The sequence below is a fragment of the Mauremys mutica genome, chromosome 19 (genome assembly GCF_020497125.1).
Source record: "Mauremys mutica isolate MM-2020 ecotype Southern chromosome 19, ASM2049712v1, whole genome shotgun sequence".
In the NCBI taxonomy this organism is placed as follows: domain Eukaryota; kingdom Metazoa; phylum Chordata; order Testudines; family Geoemydidae; genus Mauremys; species Mauremys mutica.
The window spans coordinates 15308472-15328959 of record NC_059090.1 but is presented as its reverse complement, the minus strand read 5'-3'; the positions used below and the strand labels follow the sequence as shown (position 1 = coordinate 15328959).

At 42.4% G+C, this 20488-nt stretch overlaps 1 protein-coding gene across 12 annotated transcripts in view; it reads right to left on the bottom strand.

The window, feature by feature from the left end:
- PITPNM3 (PITPNM family member 3) overlaps positions 1 to 20488 on the bottom strand; it is a 363555-nt gene that overhangs the window by 224693 nt on the left and 118374 nt on the right. For 5 of the 12 annotated variants that reach the window (XM_044993505.1, XM_044993507.1, XM_044993506.1 and 2 more), the window contains one exon: positions 6058 to 6153. In XM_044993505.1, the coding sequence (XP_044849440.1) occupies positions 6058 to 6118 (61 nt within the window). In that variant the 5' untranslated portion in view covers positions 6119 to 6153. Of the gene's footprint in view, positions 1 to 4354; positions 4422 to 6057; positions 6154 to 9911; positions 9994 to 20488 lie in introns of those variants that run through there. The other 7 variants (XM_044993496.1, XM_044993508.1, XM_044993497.1 and 4 more) reach the window with 2 other exon arrangements.

Genomic DNA, 20488 nt, shown 5'->3' with positions numbered 1-20488 from the left:
GGAAGCATAGTGCCGAGACTGGGCCTCAAATTCAATCTCAGATGTTCACATCCACTGCTAAATGGATTAAGCATCACTCCTGTGATTTATCTTCTACTTAATTGGTATCACATTCCTCAGCTGAGCCTATTTAGACTTAAAATGAAACCACTGAAAAATAAAGCATGTGTTTTCGGTGCACTAAAGGAAAGACCTACTAAGGGCAAACCTATCGCCACAAAAATGTGCTAGGTGAAAATAGCACATTTCAGGAAAGTTAATAAACCATTTTAACTGTTAAAAGCTATGCAGGAAGCCTGGCGATTCTTCTCTTAGGGCTTGTCTATACTTAAAACACTACAGTGGTGCCAACAGAAGAAGAAAATCAGACTCACTGCTTGACAGTTAAATGTGTATTTTTACACTATCACCACTAACTGAAAAAAATACACACAGTTAAACAGTACAGGTCAGGTCCTCAGCTGGTTTGAATTGGCATATCACCAGTTACTTCAACAGAACTATACTCAGCACTGGTGAGGCCTCATTTGGAGTACTGTGTCCAGTTTTGGGCCCCACACTACAAGAAGGATGTGGATAAATTGGAGAGAGTCCAGCGGAGGGCAACAAAAATTATTAGGGGGCTGGAGCACATGACTTATGAGGAGAGGCTGAGGGAACTGGGATTGTTTAGTCTGCAAAAGAGAAGAATGAGGGGGGATTTGATAGCTGCTTTCAACTACCTGAAAAGGGGTTCCAAAGAGGATGGATCTAGACTGTTCTCAGTGGTAGAAGATGACAGAACAAGGAGTAATGGTCTCAAGTTGCAGAGGGGGAGGTTTAGGTTGGACATTAGGAAAAACTTTTTCACTAGTAGGGTGGTGAAGAACTGGAATGGGTTACCTAGGGAAGTGGTGGAATCTCCTTCCTTAGAGGTTTTTAAGGTCAGGCTTGACAAAGCCATGGCTGGGATGACTTAGTTGGGTTTGGTCCTGCTTTGAGCAGGGGGTTGGACTAGATGACCTCCTGAGGTCCCTTCCAACCCTGAGATTCTATGATATACATCAGCAGAAGATCTGGTGCTACACTTCCACTGCACATTCAGAATCCTCTTCTTTCTACATCTCTTCATTCACATCACTCCATCCCAAGAAATTACTCCTCCTTTGCATTAGTGAACTCCTGGGAAAAGAGATTTGAGATACGTCTCAATATAATGTGACCCGATATAACACAAATTCGGATATAACGTGGTAAAGCAGTGCTCCAGAGTGGGGGGGCGGGCGCTGTGCACTCCAGTGGATCAAAGCAAGTTCAATATAATGCGGTTTGGCTCCCGAGGATAGCGTTATATCAGGATAGAGGTGTACTTGAGAAAATATATCTCAAGTATATATTTGAGAAAAATCTGAGAGACACATTTTGCTTGTTTTCCATTTCCTTATGGGATAAGACTTTCCCTGCTCTGAAATCTGCATTAGTCAGGAATTATTCCTTCTAAAAACCATCCTAGACAGCCTGTGCTATACAAGCCACCCACCCAAGTACCCTGCAGCACTCTTTTAATCATGTTCTAACACAAATGTTAGCACGGTTTCCCTGACAAATATGTACAGGGATTTTATGGCTAATATTTTTCTAGCAACAACCTTGTTTAAACATGATTGTTGCCGGCACAGCTCTGATCCACTACATTACTCATATACTGCCAAAAAGTCAGCCCCATATACTCATGAAAAGCACCAAGTCATCACTCTAGTTGGAAAAATGTTTTTCCAAGTTAGCAAAATCACTCTGGCTAAGAAAATGCACCACTTCCAAGAAGCGCCAAGATCTTTCATGCTTTTAGGGCCAAATATTCAAACATGCATAACGCAGCTTGGGTATGTGCATACCAACCACTACAGGTCGGCATGGGTACAAAGTTTCATGTATGAACATACCTCACCTTCAGTAGCTCAGGGCATGATCCAAAGCCCATTGAAGATTGAAATCAATGGAATGTCTTCAATTGATTTTAACGGGCTCCGAGTCAGGCCAGTGGATTGTGCGGCAGTGTACGTGCAAGTTTCTGCCAACTTGGCTGTAGCTTTCTTAGCTAACACAGTCCACTCTTGATTGTCCACAGTAAGTCACTGGACAAAGCATGGAGAAAGATGGAACGAATCACAGTGAGCCATAAGAGTCATCATCTACTCTACCTCCCATACAGCCTCCCTACAACAGTAGCTTTGCACAATGCAAATTGCTTTGGTCCCACCTCAGGCAGCTATTACACTGAGGAATGTTTTAGTCATTTGAGTTGGTTTTTCATATGCTAGCAGTGACGTGCTCTGTACAATGTCCCACTACAGCAGCTGAGATCTTGTAGTCATCCCCTGTAAGAAATAGTGCAACCATGCAAGGCTCTTCCTTCCAGAACACATTCCACCTGAGGAGCCAAGCGAGCTCAAGTCTGAGCTCAGCCTAAAGGGCAAAATGCAAAAGCTTTTTTGTAGAATGGAGATTTCAATTAATTTACCGTTTCTTAGTTACTGTCAAGGACCAGGGAGTCTCCAGACACACACAGTGGTCATAGGATTTTAAAGAGGTGCTCAATGGGGTGATTCAAATATCTTAAGATTTGTTTTCACATTTAAAAAAAAAAATGAAGTGAGCAGTTGAGCTGCCATGCTTACAACTAGACATTACACTGAGCCTGTATCATACAGACTAAAGGCTCAAACTCCTATTAGCCATCGCTTTGTGGTATTAAACTCCTAGAAAGATGGAGGGTAACAATACTATGAGGTACACAAGTTCATTAGGCAATTGATGTCCATGGATATTAAATATTCTCTCAGATTTATGTCCAGTGGCACTAACCCACCAAATCATCATCATCATCATCATCATCATCAAGGAGGAAAAAGCAACTGCGTGCTCTCTCAACTTCAATCTATTTGTCAAGCCATTTATTTTCTGAAAAATGCAAAAACCAGTTCTTGATTAACCACCCTCAGATTTCTCTTTAATAGTTGTGCAGCTAAAGCCAGGAGATCTGGGTTCTAGCCTCAGCTCTGGCAGAGATGTGCTGTGTGACCTCGGGCAAGTCACGTTATCACTCCATGCCTCAGTTTACCCATATATAAAAGGGGGTAAATAATATTTATCTACCTTTCAGGGGTGTTGTGGGACTTAGTCCATTAATTATTTGTAAACTACTTGAAGATTTTCAGATGGAAGGACCTACAGAACAGCTCAGTAATATTTTAATTCTAATTTACAGAAGCACAGAAGAAGCCTGTAATGCTATGCATTTTTCTGGGAGTCAGGAAAGACCCTAAACAGCATGCTCTCATTAGGACTACGCAGAGGTCAGGGAAAAGAAAATTTTGTTCTAGAGACACATGTCCCTCTGCAATTTCATCCAGAGAAGATTACCACCACTTTGTCTGGGCTATAGCTGTAACTTTACTGGATCCATTTCTATCTTCTTTGATTCCATATGATGTGAGCAAGTTTCATTTGGGAGTCATGGAAACAGATTCCCAGGTCAACTTCGTTCAGCCCAATAACTTATATTTAGTTAACACACATCTTCCAGAAGGCATTCTGAAGAGCTGTACGTAAACTCGAAAGCTTGTCTCTTTCACCAGTTGGTCCAATAAAAGATATTACCTCACCCACACTGACTCTCAAATATCCTGGGACCAACACAGCTACAGCACTGCACAGAAAGACATCCATCTGAATACACTTGCATACCCTCTGCAGCCCTCCACTGCCCCACGTGGATGGCAAGGGTAGGAACAAGAATAGAATTTTGTCCCAAATTTCATGATGAAATTTTATTTTAAACACATTTTTATTTCTTTGATTTAGAAATCAAGGGTTTGCCTTTCAACCCTGGAATAAATACAGCTCTTAAGCAGATACCTTGTCTTCCAAGTATCAAATTGGCATTAATTTTACAGCTACTGTAAGTGATTCACAGAGAGCAAAATGGAAGGAGAGAGGCTAAGGAATCTGTTCAAAGCCATAGAGGAAGCCACTGCCAGAGGCAGGGAGAGAATTCAAAAGTTTGTGGCTCTTAGTCCCGTGCTCAGACCACACTTCTCCCCAGGTAATATATCAGCTGTACTAATCATACATATAGAATGAAACAGCCTGTGGTAGGGAGAAGGATATTTCTGATTTATGTTCACATAACTGAGATCAGAATAGCTCCACTGAAGGCAGTTCAGCTATTCTAGATTTACCACCAGTGGACCCAGGGTCAGAATCTAGCACAGTGGCAATATCTCCTCTGAAGTTATGCACTTATCATTTGAACAAAAAGTGCTTGGATTTTCCTCTTCCTAAACTTGCCATTACACTTCTTTACAGGACTCACGTTTATGGCAGATTTTCATATTTGCACTCATCTTCTTTGCAGCAGCCTTTTGGTCTTCTTCCCCTCCCTTAGATTTTGCAAGCAAACCAAAAAATAAAAATTAAAAAAACGCTGACAAAATGTCTCCTTCATACTGACTTTCAACTAAAAAATATGTCAATGTGAAAACCCACCAGGTGGCTCTCTAATGAACGCAGGCTGGCTCTCCAATAATCCCACCAACGGAAAAGAAAAACCATTTTGAACTATGAAATTTGACTGCAAGACAGCTGACAAAGCAGTCAAACATGCATGCCTGGATATTACCTAAAAACACCAATTACCTTTTGTAGCACCATCAAGCATCCCCAGACATCCAACAGACACACAATAATGAGGCAAGAACCTAGAAAGTTCATAAAATTAATTCTATCTGCTCCAGAGAAGCCATGTTCAAACTGAGAGTGGAAGCATTTGGAAAATGTCAGCTCTGTACTATAAATATCAACAGATGGGGAAATTTAACAATCTCAGCCATTAGAAATAAAATATACATTTTCTTTGTTAAGCATTGAATGTTTTTTCGAAAAGAAGTCATCAAAAGAAGCCTGCTGAATATGCCATTACCCAAAACAATCAAACGGAAAAAAATGCATGCGCTTTCAAACCAGCACCTGGACATTTTAGCTTTGGCCTGTGGGGTTGTTGTTTCTTCATTATTTCAAACACATACGTACACACTATAATCAAGCAACTTAGGGGGGGGAAAAATCCTCTTGCTTCTGGCCAGATTGCTCCGCCCTTTAAAATTACCAAGAGTTACAAATCCAGTAAATTCACTGAACTCTTTTTCTAGTCCTCTTCACTCCTGGAATTCAGGCACCAATGCAACTTGAGTTTGCATCATCTATTGGCGTGCAAAAAAATCTTATTCCACCTCAACAGCCCACATTACAAAACTGCTACAAGTAGATTTCTCAACACTGACAGACTCAATCCTCTCCCGTGGGGAAAAGACCCAATGGAAGCATGCAGTTTAGCTGTTTGCATTTTTAATTTCCTGTAGACAAAACCACATCCAAAAACTCCCCCCCAATCCAAAAACTCCCCAGCATGTTACAGAAGACAACCCAGAATTCCCTAGTAAAAGTTGTTCATGGTCTATCTAAGTGCCCCAGGAGGTTACAGAAAGAAGTTAGCCCTTCAGATTAACCTGTTGACCGCATTCATTATGGCTCATATCCTGAAGCTCTAATTACGCAGTTTTCACTCATTCGCAAAACTCTAATCGACTTCAGTGGAAGTTTTGCCAGAGTAAAGATGGAGGGTCCAATTTTCAAAGATGCTGAGCACTTGCAACTCCCATGGACTTCATTAGGAGCTGTGGGTGCAAAGTACTTCTGATGCTCCGGTGATGGGTGACATATGAAGGGATGATTAGTTGATAGGCTAGATAATCAGGTGCCTCAGGATTTGGCTTTTAGGTTCCAATCCTGCAAAGATTTACATGAATGCTTCACTTTACACACTGAGAGGCCTCATTGATGCCAATGGGAATACATGCATTGTGCAATCTAAGCACATGCATAAGACTTTGCAGGAGAGAGGGCCTGAAGCCTACAAAACTTGACCTGGCAGGCGGAAGATTAAAAAGCAAATCCAAATGTAGTTACTTATGTTACTTCCGTAAAATTCTGGGGGTGAAGAAAAAAATCTGTACATACCTCGGGCATCAAAAAATTCATCGTCTGAGCTCTCCACAGAGTCATTAATGATGTTCTGCATGTGCCACTGAGCGCCACTGAATCTGCGCGGACCAGCTGGAAATAAAGACAGACTCACATTAACAAAATTAAATGATGATCCGCTCGCCAAGCTAAAAAAATAAAAAGTCTAATTAAGTCCTTGTAAATTGTGTGAAATGCTCATTTTGACCAATTCACGTTTTTTAACCTAATGAGAGGGGCACTCAGAACATGGGGGATGACAGCAAAAATTATACCTTCTGCAAAATCATCTGAATTAGAATGATTAAAGCAAACCCCTTGTTCAGGTTCAGTGTGCAATGCTTTCACCAAATTGAGTGACTTAAGACAAAGAAAAATTCCACTCAGTTGAACTTGTCAGACCATTACATTCCAAGCTCGCCCTCAAGCTGTGCAAATACTTCTAAAGACAGAAAAAAGCATTTCTTAGGGACTGGGGAGCAGCTCACGTTAGAACTGAATTTCTTCCATAGCTCTTATGAAGATGCACCATTCTGTTTGGCTTTCAGATTTACATGCAAACTACTGAATTTCCCACTCACTGAGTGGCTTCCTCAAATGAACACCAAAGAGCTTTGTTTTCTTTATTGTAACATAAATGTTTCTATAGCTTTTGACAGAAGCTTGGCATTTGAAGATAAGGCCAAAGCATTTTGGGAGAGCTAAATAACAGCGTCACATTAATATAGCAAGGACACATTATACAACCTTACACTGATATGAAAACATGAAGCTATCTGTGCAGTTTGTGTCATCCATTCCTCATAGACTCAGACTTTAAAGGTCAGAAGGGACCATTATGATCATCTAGTCTGACCTCCTGCACAATGCAGGCCACAGAATCTCACCCACCCACTCCTGTAACAAACCCCTAACCTATGTCTGAGTTATTGAAGTCCTCAAATCGTGGTTTAAAGACCTCATATGTGATAGTGTGTGGTACCTGTGTATGACAGGACTACACCACACTTCGGACAGGATATAACAAAATGTCCAAGAACTGAACCATGCAGAGAGATACATAGCTAGGGAGAAAGCTGGAATTTGGCCAGCATTCTCCCGGGCTAACATTGCCACAATTTTCACTCCATTTAGTGCATTCATATACACAGGCTGTATTTTATTTCTACGAAGGAAAGGCTGTTTCACAAGACATGTATACTTACAACCCCGCTTCAAACCAATGGGAGGGCCAAGGGGGAAAAAAGGTCCATCATTAACATTTTAGAACTAAATTCATCTTTTCATGAGCATCTACTTACCATATCAAAACAAAACGCTTTATTCACTTAGTGAGTCCCCAAAAGAGGTAGATTCAAACTACAATGGCCCAATTGGCCCATCTTAATTTGGTGGCCTTCTGGCAAACCTTATTACCACCTAGTAATAATACTTCCCTCTTGTAATAGGGCTCTCCATTCTTAGACCTCAAAATGTGTTACAAAGGAGGTCAGTATCACAACCCCCCTTTGACAAACAGCAACATGGAGGCACCAATTGGTGAATGAACTCACCCAAAGTCACCCAGCTGGCCAAATGCCAGAGCTGGGGAAAGAACCCACCTTCTTCCAAGTCCTAGTCTAGCACCCTGTCTAATGGAGTGTGCTGCCTCTCAATCTCTATAACCCTTTCTCTCTCCTTGGCTGTTCTTTTTTACACACACACACACACACACACACACACACACACCGAGAGGGCCGCAGAGAAGAGGAGACACTATCCTGGTGTTAAGTAACATGGTGGGGATTTAATAGCCAAAGTCTTTTCCTCCATCTAGCATGTTGGTATGGTCCTTGATAGAGAGATTGGGCCAATCACAGCATTTGGCTTTCTATCTGAACTCTGTCCATCTTCTAGTCGACAACACCTTTCTGCTACTCGTTAGCGACAACTGATGTCCTGTTAACGCAGAAGATTCTGGACTCCTCAGAGAAATCCACGGTCACCAAGATATGTGATTTCATTGTACGATAACGTAAGAGCAGAGCTACCCACTTAGCAAAGGCCTAGGCAACAAGCAATCATTTAAAGCTTTTTAGCGATCTTCATTTCTACGTGGCCAGAATCAATAATCCACGGTGCTGCTATCAAACCCACCCAGAAAAAGCTTTTGCCCATTTCACTTTAATACATGTCAGTAACATCACTGCCACTGACCTGAGAGAAGTGTTTCAAAGCAAGAGGAATGATTCAGTGGTGTAGTCTCATTGCAGGAGTTTTGCCGGGAGATTACTTCATGAATGGTCTGAAGGAATTTATATTCATACATATTTTAAACACTCTCTCACACACACACACAGTAGAACCCATATTTTACAAACTAACTGGGGACTGAGGGGGATCATAAAAATTGAAAAGCTCATACAATTGAACATCTCAACATTACAGTAGGTACGGTGCAAAAGTAGCAGTCCGGTGCACTGCATCACTTTCTCAGTGTCCTTCAACCCACTGTGAAACAATTTCCAATTCAATGGGATGTGCAAGTTCTTCATTAACTATTCTTTGGAAGACAATGCACCTCAGAGCCTTAATGGTTTCCTCCATCCCTTTTACAGAAGTTGTCATTCAACAGCAAGTTTTCAATTACACTTAGGCTTGGTATACACTACATACTTACTTTGGTATAACTAGGTCACTCAGGGATGTGAAAAATGCACACCCCTGAGCAACATAGTTATATCGACTTTAACCTCCCGCGTAGACAGCGCTGTATTGGCAGGAGAGCTTCTCCTGACAACATAGCTACCACCTCCTGTCAGCTTAGAGTGTTTTCACCAGATACGCTACAGTGCCGATGTAAATTTGTAGTGTAGACCTGCCCTCAGTCAGTGAAGAAGTCACAATTAACACAAATGCTTCAGCTACCAGAGGAGTTGTGCAGCAATACTCCACTCTGGTGATGCTACATTTCAGTCTCTCTCATCTGTATAGAAACCTCCCTTCCTTCAGTGATAGTGAAAGTGCCATGCCAGGCAACTGCCCTATTACAAGGGACACTATCAAGTTAAAATTCATTAGAGCTAACCAGAAAACAGGATCCCTTCCTGTCTCCACCCACACAGAAAATTTCAACAAAAGTTTTTTTTGGTTTATTTTTATAATGGAAAAGTGTTTAGCCAAACCCCTCACCCACCCACCCACACATATATTTGGGCCAAAACACAAAAATATTTCAATTTGGAAATGCTATCATGATGCCTCATGGGAGCTGTAGTGCAAGTGGTTTATGCTCCCATTCTATTCTATAGGCAGAGCTCTCTGGTTTGACTATATTTCCCATGATGCAAGACAGTGATGTGAGGCAGCCGCATCATAGGAGTCTTTGGTCATGGTGCATCATGGGAGATATAGTCCACTGCCAACAATGAAGACACCCTTACCCACATTACTAATAACTGAAGAGATGGGCCTGTGCTGAAGTTCTGATCCGGACATGAATCTGCATTGTGCCAAAAGGCCAAGAGCAGGAAGGAGAATTCAGACCCAGCACCTAAGATCAAGGTTTTTCAAACTTTTCAAATTAAGGCATCGCCAATCTGGAGTCAAAAATCTTCATGACCCAGCCTCCCTTACATTCACTATAAAGATAAGAATAAAAAAGTATCAGTGATACCAATGATAAACCTATATTATATAATTGTGTGTTTCAAGAGATTGACAAAGAATACTTGACCTTGAAGGACAGGGGACTGTGGGAAGCGAGATTTTCTTTGCATTAGCTTGTAATAAGATTTTCAGCACCTTACAACCTCCAAATGTCTTTAATGACACTCCCGGGGGGGGGGGGGGGAGGCGGGTTGCAACTTTACCTGTTGAGAAACACTGCCTTAGATCATCAAACGTGGATATGAGGGTACTTCGTGCTATATGTGCCATCTGCAGTTATTTTTGCATCTCTATAAAATTGGGAAAGAGAAACAGACAAACAAGGAGCGTTCTGGTGAAGTAACCCAAGGCTACGGTTACCATCACTGAGGGAGAATGTTTGTTTGTTTTTAAAATACTGTTCCCAGTGGAATAAAAAATAAATTATTCAAACATTTCTAAAAGGCTTCAGCTTTGGACAAACTTCTTTTGTAAAACCCTGATTCCTGATTATACGAGCTGAGTAGTAGAGCCAGGCAAAACTTTTCAGCTAAATAATTTTATTTGTTTGAAACTGCAGTTTCAGGTTGACTGAAATGATCCACGAATCTGACATGAATTCACTGAACAGTTTTGAACACACTTCCCTTTTCAGGTTAAATTTACAAGGGAACTCAAGTGCCATCCACAAAAAGGAAGGAGAAGGAAATGGTGATATCCTCAGTATCTGAAAGCCTATGCTGTCTCAGGAGTGTAAAGTCATATGTAAAAAAGCCAAAAATGGCTCAGAACTTAAAAATTGGATGGTAACAGACTGTGAAACCCAGTGATGATTCAGCTTGGTGATATTCTGAACAAAGATCTCTCACCGTGCTTTTAGCTGCTTCTTTTGCTTCATACTGACTCAACAGAAATTGTAGACTTAAGAGTGACATGCAGAGTGACATTTCTGGACTCTTATTATACAGACAGCTTGGTGCTTAGGGCACCCACCTACATTGTGGAAGACTCAGTTTCATATCCCTGCTCTGGAGCAAGGATTTGAACCTGGGTCTCCCACATCCCAGGTGAGTGTGCTAACCACCAGGCAAATGGATAAAAAGGGGACATTTTCCTTTACTTTTGTTTATAAAAGATTAAAATGCCCAGAAATAAAAACAATTTTGTTTTGGGTCAAATGTTTCATTTGACCTGAAATGAAATTTTGGTTGACTTCTTCAATTTGTTAAATTTTTTTTTTTTTTGCTTTGGGTCAAACTGATTTTTATTTTAATTTTTCAGAAGTGCCGGCAAACTGGAAAATCAGCTATTTGCCCAGCTCTACTGAAAAGCACCTGATTGCACAGGTAAACCCATTGGTTTCAATGCTATTGCTTGTGGAGAAAGTAGCAGAATCTGGCCCTAATGTTTGACTTAACCACCCAGTATTTAAACGAACAAAGGAGCTTCCCATGTACATTTCTGCTCAGATTACAGAATCCAGTATGACAAGGAGAGCTCTAAAGATCTTTTACCTTCTGGTTTCCTGTTTATCTCAGGCTGAGGAGGCTGAATTGGAAGAGATACTGTGATGATTTTATTAGAAAGTGGCAAGTCTTCCTTCCCCAAAGGGAAAAAAACATGCCTGTACCAAGGGGCTGTGCTGATGTTATCTGACCTGCTCTTTCATTAAGGAGCTGCCTAATAACTGTGTAAACCTCTCACTGAGGTCCACATAGGGATTAGGAGTGCTAAAAGATTTGCTTTAAACAAAAACGTTTGTTACAATAGTTCATTCGCACCTGGTTGTGTCAGCACTCCCATTGTAAGCCTTTATCAGCAGGGGGTTTATATCTTGGCTCTAACAAGTCTCTCTGGACTGAATCTTGGCATAAGAGGGGTTTTTTTGGACTTGAATTTCAAAAATATCAGCCTGGCTTTTGCACCAGAACAAAGGTTTTAATGTACATTTTACTGAGTCTGGAAAACACCTGTGACTGCCAAGTTAAGTAACCACATATGACTCTACCATTCCATTGTCCTCCTTTAGACAACACACCACAGCTTAATGAATCCTAGACTGCAAGTTCTCTGGGGCAGGGACTGTCTTTGTATAATGCATTCCTACATTGCTTACTACAACCCGGCTTGGATCCTTGTTTAGGATCTCTAGGCACAACTGCAATGAAAATATAAAACGGAAGGGGTTGCAGAATTGTACGTGTTGATATTTATTATGATCTCAGAGGGGCTTTCACACCGCTGAAATAGTGTATGTTTGGTTTTAGAGCTGAGTGAAGTCATTTACTTTTCCCACTGATGAGAATTTTGCAAAAACATTTTCATCTGTGAAAAATATCAGGCAGCAAAGTGAAATTTTGCTGTTGTAGACAGCCCTCTCAGGACAAACCTACAGGGGACGGGGATTCTCTCTCTCTCAGGTCTGCATCAACAAAACCTATGTCGCACACAGGGCAGGGTTTCTCAACCAGTGGGTCACAATCCCCAGATGACGATCCCAGGAGTCGTGAGGCATCAAAAATGTTTTTACAGTCTAAAGCAAAGAAATCCTTACTCCACCACTCCCACCACCTCTTTACTCTTTAAGTGTAAGTACTCTGCCAACCTCTCAGAGCACACATACATGCATGTAAATTATATAGACTTACCACTGTTCTCACTGACACTTTTTTACTCCGATTTTTTTTTTGAACTCTTAAGTTTATACTATACATCAGAGCCGTCAACATTTTTTTTATTTAGACTAAGACGACTCCAGCCTACAAAGGTTGAGAAATACTGATAGAGGGTTCTTGCCAAAAGAAGACTGTTGAGTTATGCATCCCGCCAGCAAAGGTAGACTGGCTGGGTTACAGCCAGGGATGCTATTTGATAAGCACACTGTGGATATGAAATGCTATCATGGGGGGTCTCTCACCACACTGGTGCCTCCTGCTGGCTGTTTCAGGAATTAGCGCTGGTCAACAGGCATGCCCTCCAGTGGTGGTGGCTGTCCCGTCCTCATCTCTGCCTGCAGACCCATTGCGGTTCCAGTCTGACTGCCCTCTGGCCATGCCACAATCCGGGTTCCCCCCTTCTGGGGGACTGCAAGAGTCTAGCTGCTTCTCACAGTGGCTTGGCAGTCATTAGCCTGGCCGCTTCTTCAGCGGCGAGGGGGGGGAAGTGGGGGAGGACCCTGGCCCACCACTACTCTGGGTCCCAGCCCAGGGACCCTGAAAACAACAGCTTCCCGCTGCCCCCCTTTCTTTCTCCACCAGTCTGTCGCACTTCCCTGCAGCCCCAGCACCTCTGGCTCCTTCACCCAGGGCCTCGGGCCTGCAAGCCCTAGCAGCCCTGTTCCTGCAACCCTCTAGGAAGCCGGTCCCCTCCCTTGGGCTTCCTGCAGCTTCCTTTTATATGTTCCAGCTGGGCCCTAATTGGCTGTTTCCTTGCAGCCCTCCAGGCTGGGTTTTAACCCTGTCAGGGCCAGTGCCGGGGAGGCGCCCCGTCACAAATGCATAATCAAAATAATGAGCTTTTAACATCTGACACCTTGCGAGCCACCAAAGCTAGAATAAAACTGGTCTACATCACTCAGGGGCTGTCAGCTTTCCGACAGCATGTAGCTTTAGATCTGTTCAAGTACAGGCTGCTTGGTGCCAGACTCCAGGTGCAAGGCTGCTTGAAGGGGAGTCCTGCATAGGGAACCCTCCTGTAGCCCAGAGCAATCATAGCAGTTCCTATGACATCCCCACCTAGCCTCCTCTGTAGTGGCAGTGTCTGGGGAAAAAGAGGTGTTCCTGCAACCCAACAGTCCCTGGCTGTTGGAATTTGGGTTCTGCTGAGGATGTAGTCCTTGGTTTTTAACCTTGGGGATTCTCAAAATATCATACTTTGAAACAGTCACTTGTCCTTCAGAGCATGCAAAAATATAAGGCTGTTTATACCAGGTAAGGATACTTGAAACACCCTAAAAAGTCCTGGATCGCTGCGACCCTAAAAATATGGTGCTTTACAGCAGACCCATAATGAGAGGGCGCGCTACAAACTCCCCCAGCCAAATCTGCTACCCTCTAACAAAGACGGAGAAAAGAACCTCCATGGAAGTGCGGATCTCGGAGGAATGGATGATTTAACAGAATCACAGAAATTAGACAAGGAAGAGACAAATTATTTCCTATGATTCACCTTGTCGAAGTGGGAAAACCACACTGATTAATTAATGGTAAAGGCAAATTTAACCTTGTAGCTAAACAATATTCAGTCTCTCACTGTTAATGATACTACTATTACTTTAATCAATCCCATTTGATCAGCACAACAGACTGTGTTCTTAATGTAATGTGCATAAACGTAGTGTGTCCCATTATTGCTAATGAAAATGGCACCCATGGAGTAACACCTTGATAATGTAGACTAATACGCACAAACACAAGGAATACTAATGTTGTTTCCTGTTAAATAGCACCTACTTATGCTGAAGTGCTCCCAGACTCCCAGTGTTCCCTTTAAATTAAACTGGAAAACCTCCAAAGCGGGAGTTAATTGAGTGCTGCATCTGATTAGTACAAATGTTTATGGATTGCTTTGACTCCCTCTGCCATGTACAACAACATACCTGAAGGACAAGTTCTTTTCCATCTTCATTTTAGGGTAAGGACTGTTTAAAGCCTTTACATTTGCATTAAAATGGGAAAGTTGTTATAATGAACTCGGACACCAGAATCTCTAACATCACTGCTGCAATGTATTATATTACCTAACTGGGAATGTTACGTGTTGATTTAAGAAACACATAAACAATGGGCAAATCCTGAGCCTCTCAGAGACTGATCCTCCCCAAAATGTTAATCTTCACATTACGCTTCTTTTCAGCAACCCCCTAAACCATAACTGCTTCAAAAAGGGAATTTCCTTCCCATAGGAGATTCTGATTCAAAAAAATCGTTCCAAACTGGGATGAGAAGTCAAAATATAGCGCAGAACAGAAAATCCAAAAAAAAGAAGCCAGAAACACTTTGTACATTTCCAGTTGAAACATTTTACCATTTCCAAATTTATATATTGTGTTTCATTTATTTAACTAATTGAAATATTTCATTTTGGTTTGATTTAACATTAATCTCCATCTTCCTGAGCTGTCACAGCACCTCATAAGGATTGGAGGAGGCCATGAAACAACACACCTACAACTTCATGAGCTGGGTTTTCTTGATACATTGCATCAGCTCAACTAGAAGGGAGACTACATTACTTCTTGGGAGATGTAGTCCATACACAGAACCCGGTCCATACAGGAGAAGGCAGTGGGGGGGAGGGACTATAATTCCCATGAGCTACCATGGCAGCTCAGGCCAACACAGATCAATGCCAAACTGACGCACAACGAAATCAGAGAGACAAGGTGGGTGAGGCAATCTCTTTTATTGGACCAATTTCTGTGGGTGAGAGAGACTGCAAGCTCAAAAGCTTAATTTTTCCCCAACAGGAAAACTGAAATACTTTGGCATACTGAAATTTTCAGCACAGAAATTTTTAATTGTGGAAACTGCATTTTCTATTGAAAAAGACACTGATGGAAAGTTCCTGTCCATTCTCAGTATTCCATTCCTCCCGCACCATTCAACACAAACCACAAGCTTCACTGAACCCAGACCTCCTATATCCCATGCACATCCTATACCCACCCAGCCTCCCACTTCTCCACCAAGCAACATCCTTCAAATCCTTCCTTTTAACTCATTCCTTCTAGGAACATTTCCTAACTTCTTCTCAGGCTATGTCCAGACTACAGTTTCTCTCAGCATAATTTATGTCACTCAAAGGGGTAAATAAATCACCCCCGGAGCGATATAATTTACACCGACATAAACGCCAGTGTGGACAGCACTATGTTGGTGGGAGAGCTTCTCCTGATGACATAGCTACCGCCGCTCATGGGGGCAGGAGTTAAGCTGACAAGAGAGCTCTCTCCCTTCCAGGGGCGGCTCTAGGCATTTTGCCGCCCCAAGCACGGCAGGCAGGCTGCCTTCGGCGGCTTGCCTGCAGAGGGTCCGCTGGTCCCGCGGCTTCAGAGGACCTCCCGCAGGCGTGCCTGCTGGAAGTCCGCCGAAGCCGCAGGACCAGCGGACCCTCCGCAGGCAAGCCACCGAAGGCAGCCTGCCTGCCGCCCTAGCGGCAACTGGCAGAGCGCCCCCCGCGGCTTGCCGCCCCAAGCACGCACTTGGCGTGCTGGGGCCTGGAGCCGCCCCTGCTCCCTTCCGTTTAGATTGGCTACATTAGAGAGCTTACAGCTGCACCACTGTAAACTCTCTAATGCAGCCCTGCTCTCAGATAAACCCTCCACACCCTTCCTTTTCCTGAACTATTGTTCTATATTTTGTCTTGTCTAGCATATCCTCAGCTCTTTAGAGTAGGTATCACGCCTGAATCGAGGGGTCCAATCATGCAAACGCCTACTACCATGTGCTAGCATGTTACAGAACCATTTAAAAGAATAAGATTACAATTAGTGAACAGTAAGCAACAATGTGTCAAATTATCGGCTGGTGTAAACTGGCACAGTTCCAATGAAGTTAGTGGAGCTGCACCAATTTACCCTTGGAGAGGATTAGACCCAATGTCAGGTTGTAACTGCTTGCAAGATCAGGCTTTACATTTATCAGGATCAGGCTCTAGGCCAAGAGCTCTGTAAATTGATGGGGCTGTATTGAGATTGAGGCCATTCATTTTACGTACGTTATGCTCTTGCATTGCAGGGTAACACTGCATCAGAGAAGAACATTACCTTGCTTTTACACAAGTGAAAAATTAAAAACTGTCCAAGCCCAGTATCTCATCAACTCACTCAATACCACTGCTGCCTCTCTCAACATTTTCCTTTATTATCTTGGCTTTAGAGCAGGGGTTTAAAAACGTCATTCCGCCTTCTGACAACAAAAATTACTACACGACCCCAAGAGGGGGGACCGAAGCCTGAGCCCATCTGAGCCCCATTGCCCCAGGTGGAGGAGCCAAAGCCGAAGCTCAAGGAGTGCGGCTCCAGGCAGGGGGCCTGTAACGTGAGCCCCACCACCCAGAGCAGAAGCCCTCGGGCTTCAGCTCCAAACCCTAGCAAGGCTAACAGCAGCCCTAGCAACCCCATTAAAACAGGGTCGTGACCCACTTTGGGGTCCCAACCCACAGTTTGAGAACCGCTGCTTCAGAGCAAAAATGTTTACCAACATAAATGTGCTAGGCTGGGACCATGAATCAAAATAGTCTGTTTCTCAACCCCCAGCCTTTGCACAATCATCAAGTGGTTGGTGTCTTTTCATTCACACAGACACAAGCCCCATAGTATAATTAGATGTTGGCTCAGCCACTCAGAAATGGAAGCAAGACAGATTTTTTTCCTCCTCCCTTTCTTTTCAGTATCTGTGCATTTCTACAATTCATCCTGTTAATTCCTGTCAGAGCCACCCATCTGGCTCATCAACATTAACAGCATGCAGTGATAACCCTCTCTCCTACTATAAATAGGAGGACAGTGTGACAAATGTGGGACCAGAGGAGAAAGCCTGGGATATAATCAATGGCTCATATGGTAAAGCAGCAGTTAGTCACTTTCATTGCTACTGTATTGTTTTCAGATACAGACCCGGCTGAAAATCTAATTTCTGTCTTTAACCCTCTTGGGGTTCTTTCCAATACCAGCACTCTCTCCTGCTTTTGAAATGAGCTAAAGTGGATTAATATCAATATGTTTATCCCAGCAGCAGAGCTCAGCTTTTCAATATGAATTAACAGGTTGTCCGTAAACACTGCCTGTTTCTTATTTTCTGTCATTATTCTGAAAGCTATCCCCCTCCTCCCCACTATATCATTTGGAGCTCCAACAGGATCAGAGCTGGTGGCCCAATTTAAATGGCCTCAATAAGGATTACTTGCTGTAGTAAATATAATGATCACCAGTAAAAAGTCAGCATTTGCCCACCACAGGGTTACCATAGTTACCGGTACGTGAGTGTGTGGGGTGGGGGGGGAAGATGAGTGGAAATATGGTATCTCAAACACGCTGTGCAGTAAGTCTTAACAATTGGTGGCTCCTTTTTCCTAGTTTCATATTGAGGAACCTCAGCTTGCCTCTACATTATAGCTAATACCAATTAATAGAATTCTCCTGATAAAGTGTCTTTCTGCTCTGGCTTCCATTAACAATCATGGAAAATAATCTTTCCATGCAACTAGAATTATTTAGCGAACCTAAGTAATTGTGTAAATGAAGCAACAACTAGTTATTCATTCAGAGCTAAACACTAGTCACATGAGAACTAAATATTATTAACTATGGCTACAGGGCAGGTCCTTTTGTAACTAACCTCTCTAATCTGATACAATCTTTTAGAATTTACATTCACTTCCTAAATGAAATGTTTGCAGTTGTGCACATTTGATGTAAATAGACGTCCATTGTCATTACAATTCATTCTAGAAAGAAGCCAGAAGCAACACTCTGGCTCTGAACTCATCTCAAGCCCCGTAGGAGGGGTAGGAGGAGAGGAAGGGGGAGGCATTTGGCTGCAGATCCAGAATTTGCAGCTTTGGTCCCATCTCTAATTCATTCCTTGTGTCTGCTTTTAAGGGAAAATTAGAAAGAAAAGATTTGATTAAGAGTCTCCTTTGAAATTGAGCAAAAGTTTTCCTCTGTGCTCAGCTTTTTTCTACGTAGTGACACCAATCAATGTAAAAATGCAGTGTATTGTAAGCTAGATAACTATTCTCTCTTTATGTCTGCTTTGCACCAAGAGAGAGATCTGGGCCAAATCAATAGGCACCAATAGAAAGACAAGTGTTCATTTTCAGCTCTTATGGGAAGAAAGGCAAAATACCTTCAATTATAAGGGAATCTCTTTATAAAAGCTGTTGCAGCACTGCTTCGTCTCCCAATAACTGCAGTACTCTATTGCTCACAAACTGCAATCCCAGATGATAGAGACAACAAATGATTCCAGGGTGACACTAAGATGGACCTAAGAAGGAAAATTCAGGTCCAGATTTTTGAACATCCTAAATTTCAAGCGTGTTTGGATTCAGGATTTTGATTCGGACCACTTGGAAGATTAGGTCCAGTTGCTAAAGATCCAGTTTTAAAGATCTAAGCGTTTGGCTCTTGCACATCTGTAGGACAATTCAGTTTATTGAAAGAAACAAAAAAAAGTTTGTCAAGGTATTTAAGTAGAGCTGACTGGAAAATGGACTCCCCCCCGATGAAAATTCTGACAAAAAAAATTCCATAGAAAAATTCAAGATTTTTGTTAAAAAAAAGAATCAAAAACTGCAATATTCCAATTAAGAAATGTTGCTACAGTGTCTCAGGGGAGTTGTAGTTTGGGTGCCTCGAATTCCCTTTCTCCTCTATAGGCTGGATGCCTTGGCTGAATTACATCATCCATGATGTACCACAGTATCCCCTGGCTGTGTTTCATCACAGGAGATGTGGTGCAGCTGGGGAAATCCAGCCCCTAGAGAAGAATGGAAACAGGAGGAAAGCAAATCCCAACTCCCACAAAGCACTGCAGGGAGATGTCCAAATCAAAATATTTTCACACATTTTTTTTTAATGAAAAAAGTCAATTTCCATAAGAAGCTGACTCAGTTTTAGACTAAAGTGTGTTCTCTCAAAAAAGAGAGAGAACGAACAATTTATTGGGGGGGGGGGGGCGGGGGTCAAAATCAGTTTCAATCAAACATTTTTTGACTAGCCTTACATTTAAGAGCCAAGAAACTGAACATCAGCACCAAGAGCTTGCTGAAGAGTTAGCAATTAAATTGTGCTAATCAACAGGATATAACAAATCTGAGGTATGTAACTGCAGAGACATAAATTTAGGCATCAGCTGTTTGTTCATGTCTATGTTGCTGAGAAAAACACATGCAAGTGGACTTTTTTTTTTAAGTGGCATGTTTACAACTCTACTGCACACCCCCAGCAATGGGTGCAGTCTAACAGCAGATTACATAATAAGCTCCTGTTTAGAAATGATAAATAAAATAAGTATGGTGCAAAAGGTTTTATATTTAAAGATGTGCTCTCTTTTGATCAACAGTACATTAATAAAAATAGTGGTGACTGTCACCTTGCTGGTACTCAGGCTAAATTCATACTTAAGGGACAATCCTGCAGCAGTGCTGAGTCTTCTGCAAGGTGTTTCCAGATCCCAATGAGGCCATAGAATTCAGGGCATTCAGCACCTGGCAGATAAGGCCCTTTCTGAGGGAACTAATGAAGCTGGAAAATGCACTGCGGAGGCATTCACATCTAGGTCACCACTCCAGATCTGCCACAGACTAACAGTTCTCAAGAGAGTTGTTGAAACAAACTGGTGATTGTGTCTATCCCTAAACCGCTACCGACAACTGGCACTGACTGGCAAAATGCAAAAGGACTATGAATGGCCCTTGAAGGCAGAACTCCCTTCTAGCCCATACATACACTCTCTCCAGAGGCATGTTGACTGAGCAATAAGAAAATCTTATATTACTACTGCTGCCTGTGCTAAACCTATCCCGTGGAGGAGTTCTGGACCAAATCCTCGGCAGCCATATAATCAGCTGGCTTCAGTGGAGCTATGCCAATTTACACCAGCTAAGGATCTGGCCTTCACTTTGCAGGGTTGTCAATCCAGAACCACCTCCTAGCCCTACACGTTCAAAATTACAAAATAAACTCATAATGGGTTTAGGTAGGAAGGCTGGAGTATGCATCAATACTTAAAGTGCTGTTCTAAAGAATCTGGCATGTCCCAGAGTCTTGAAAATGCTGCTTTAAAAAGATTGTAAT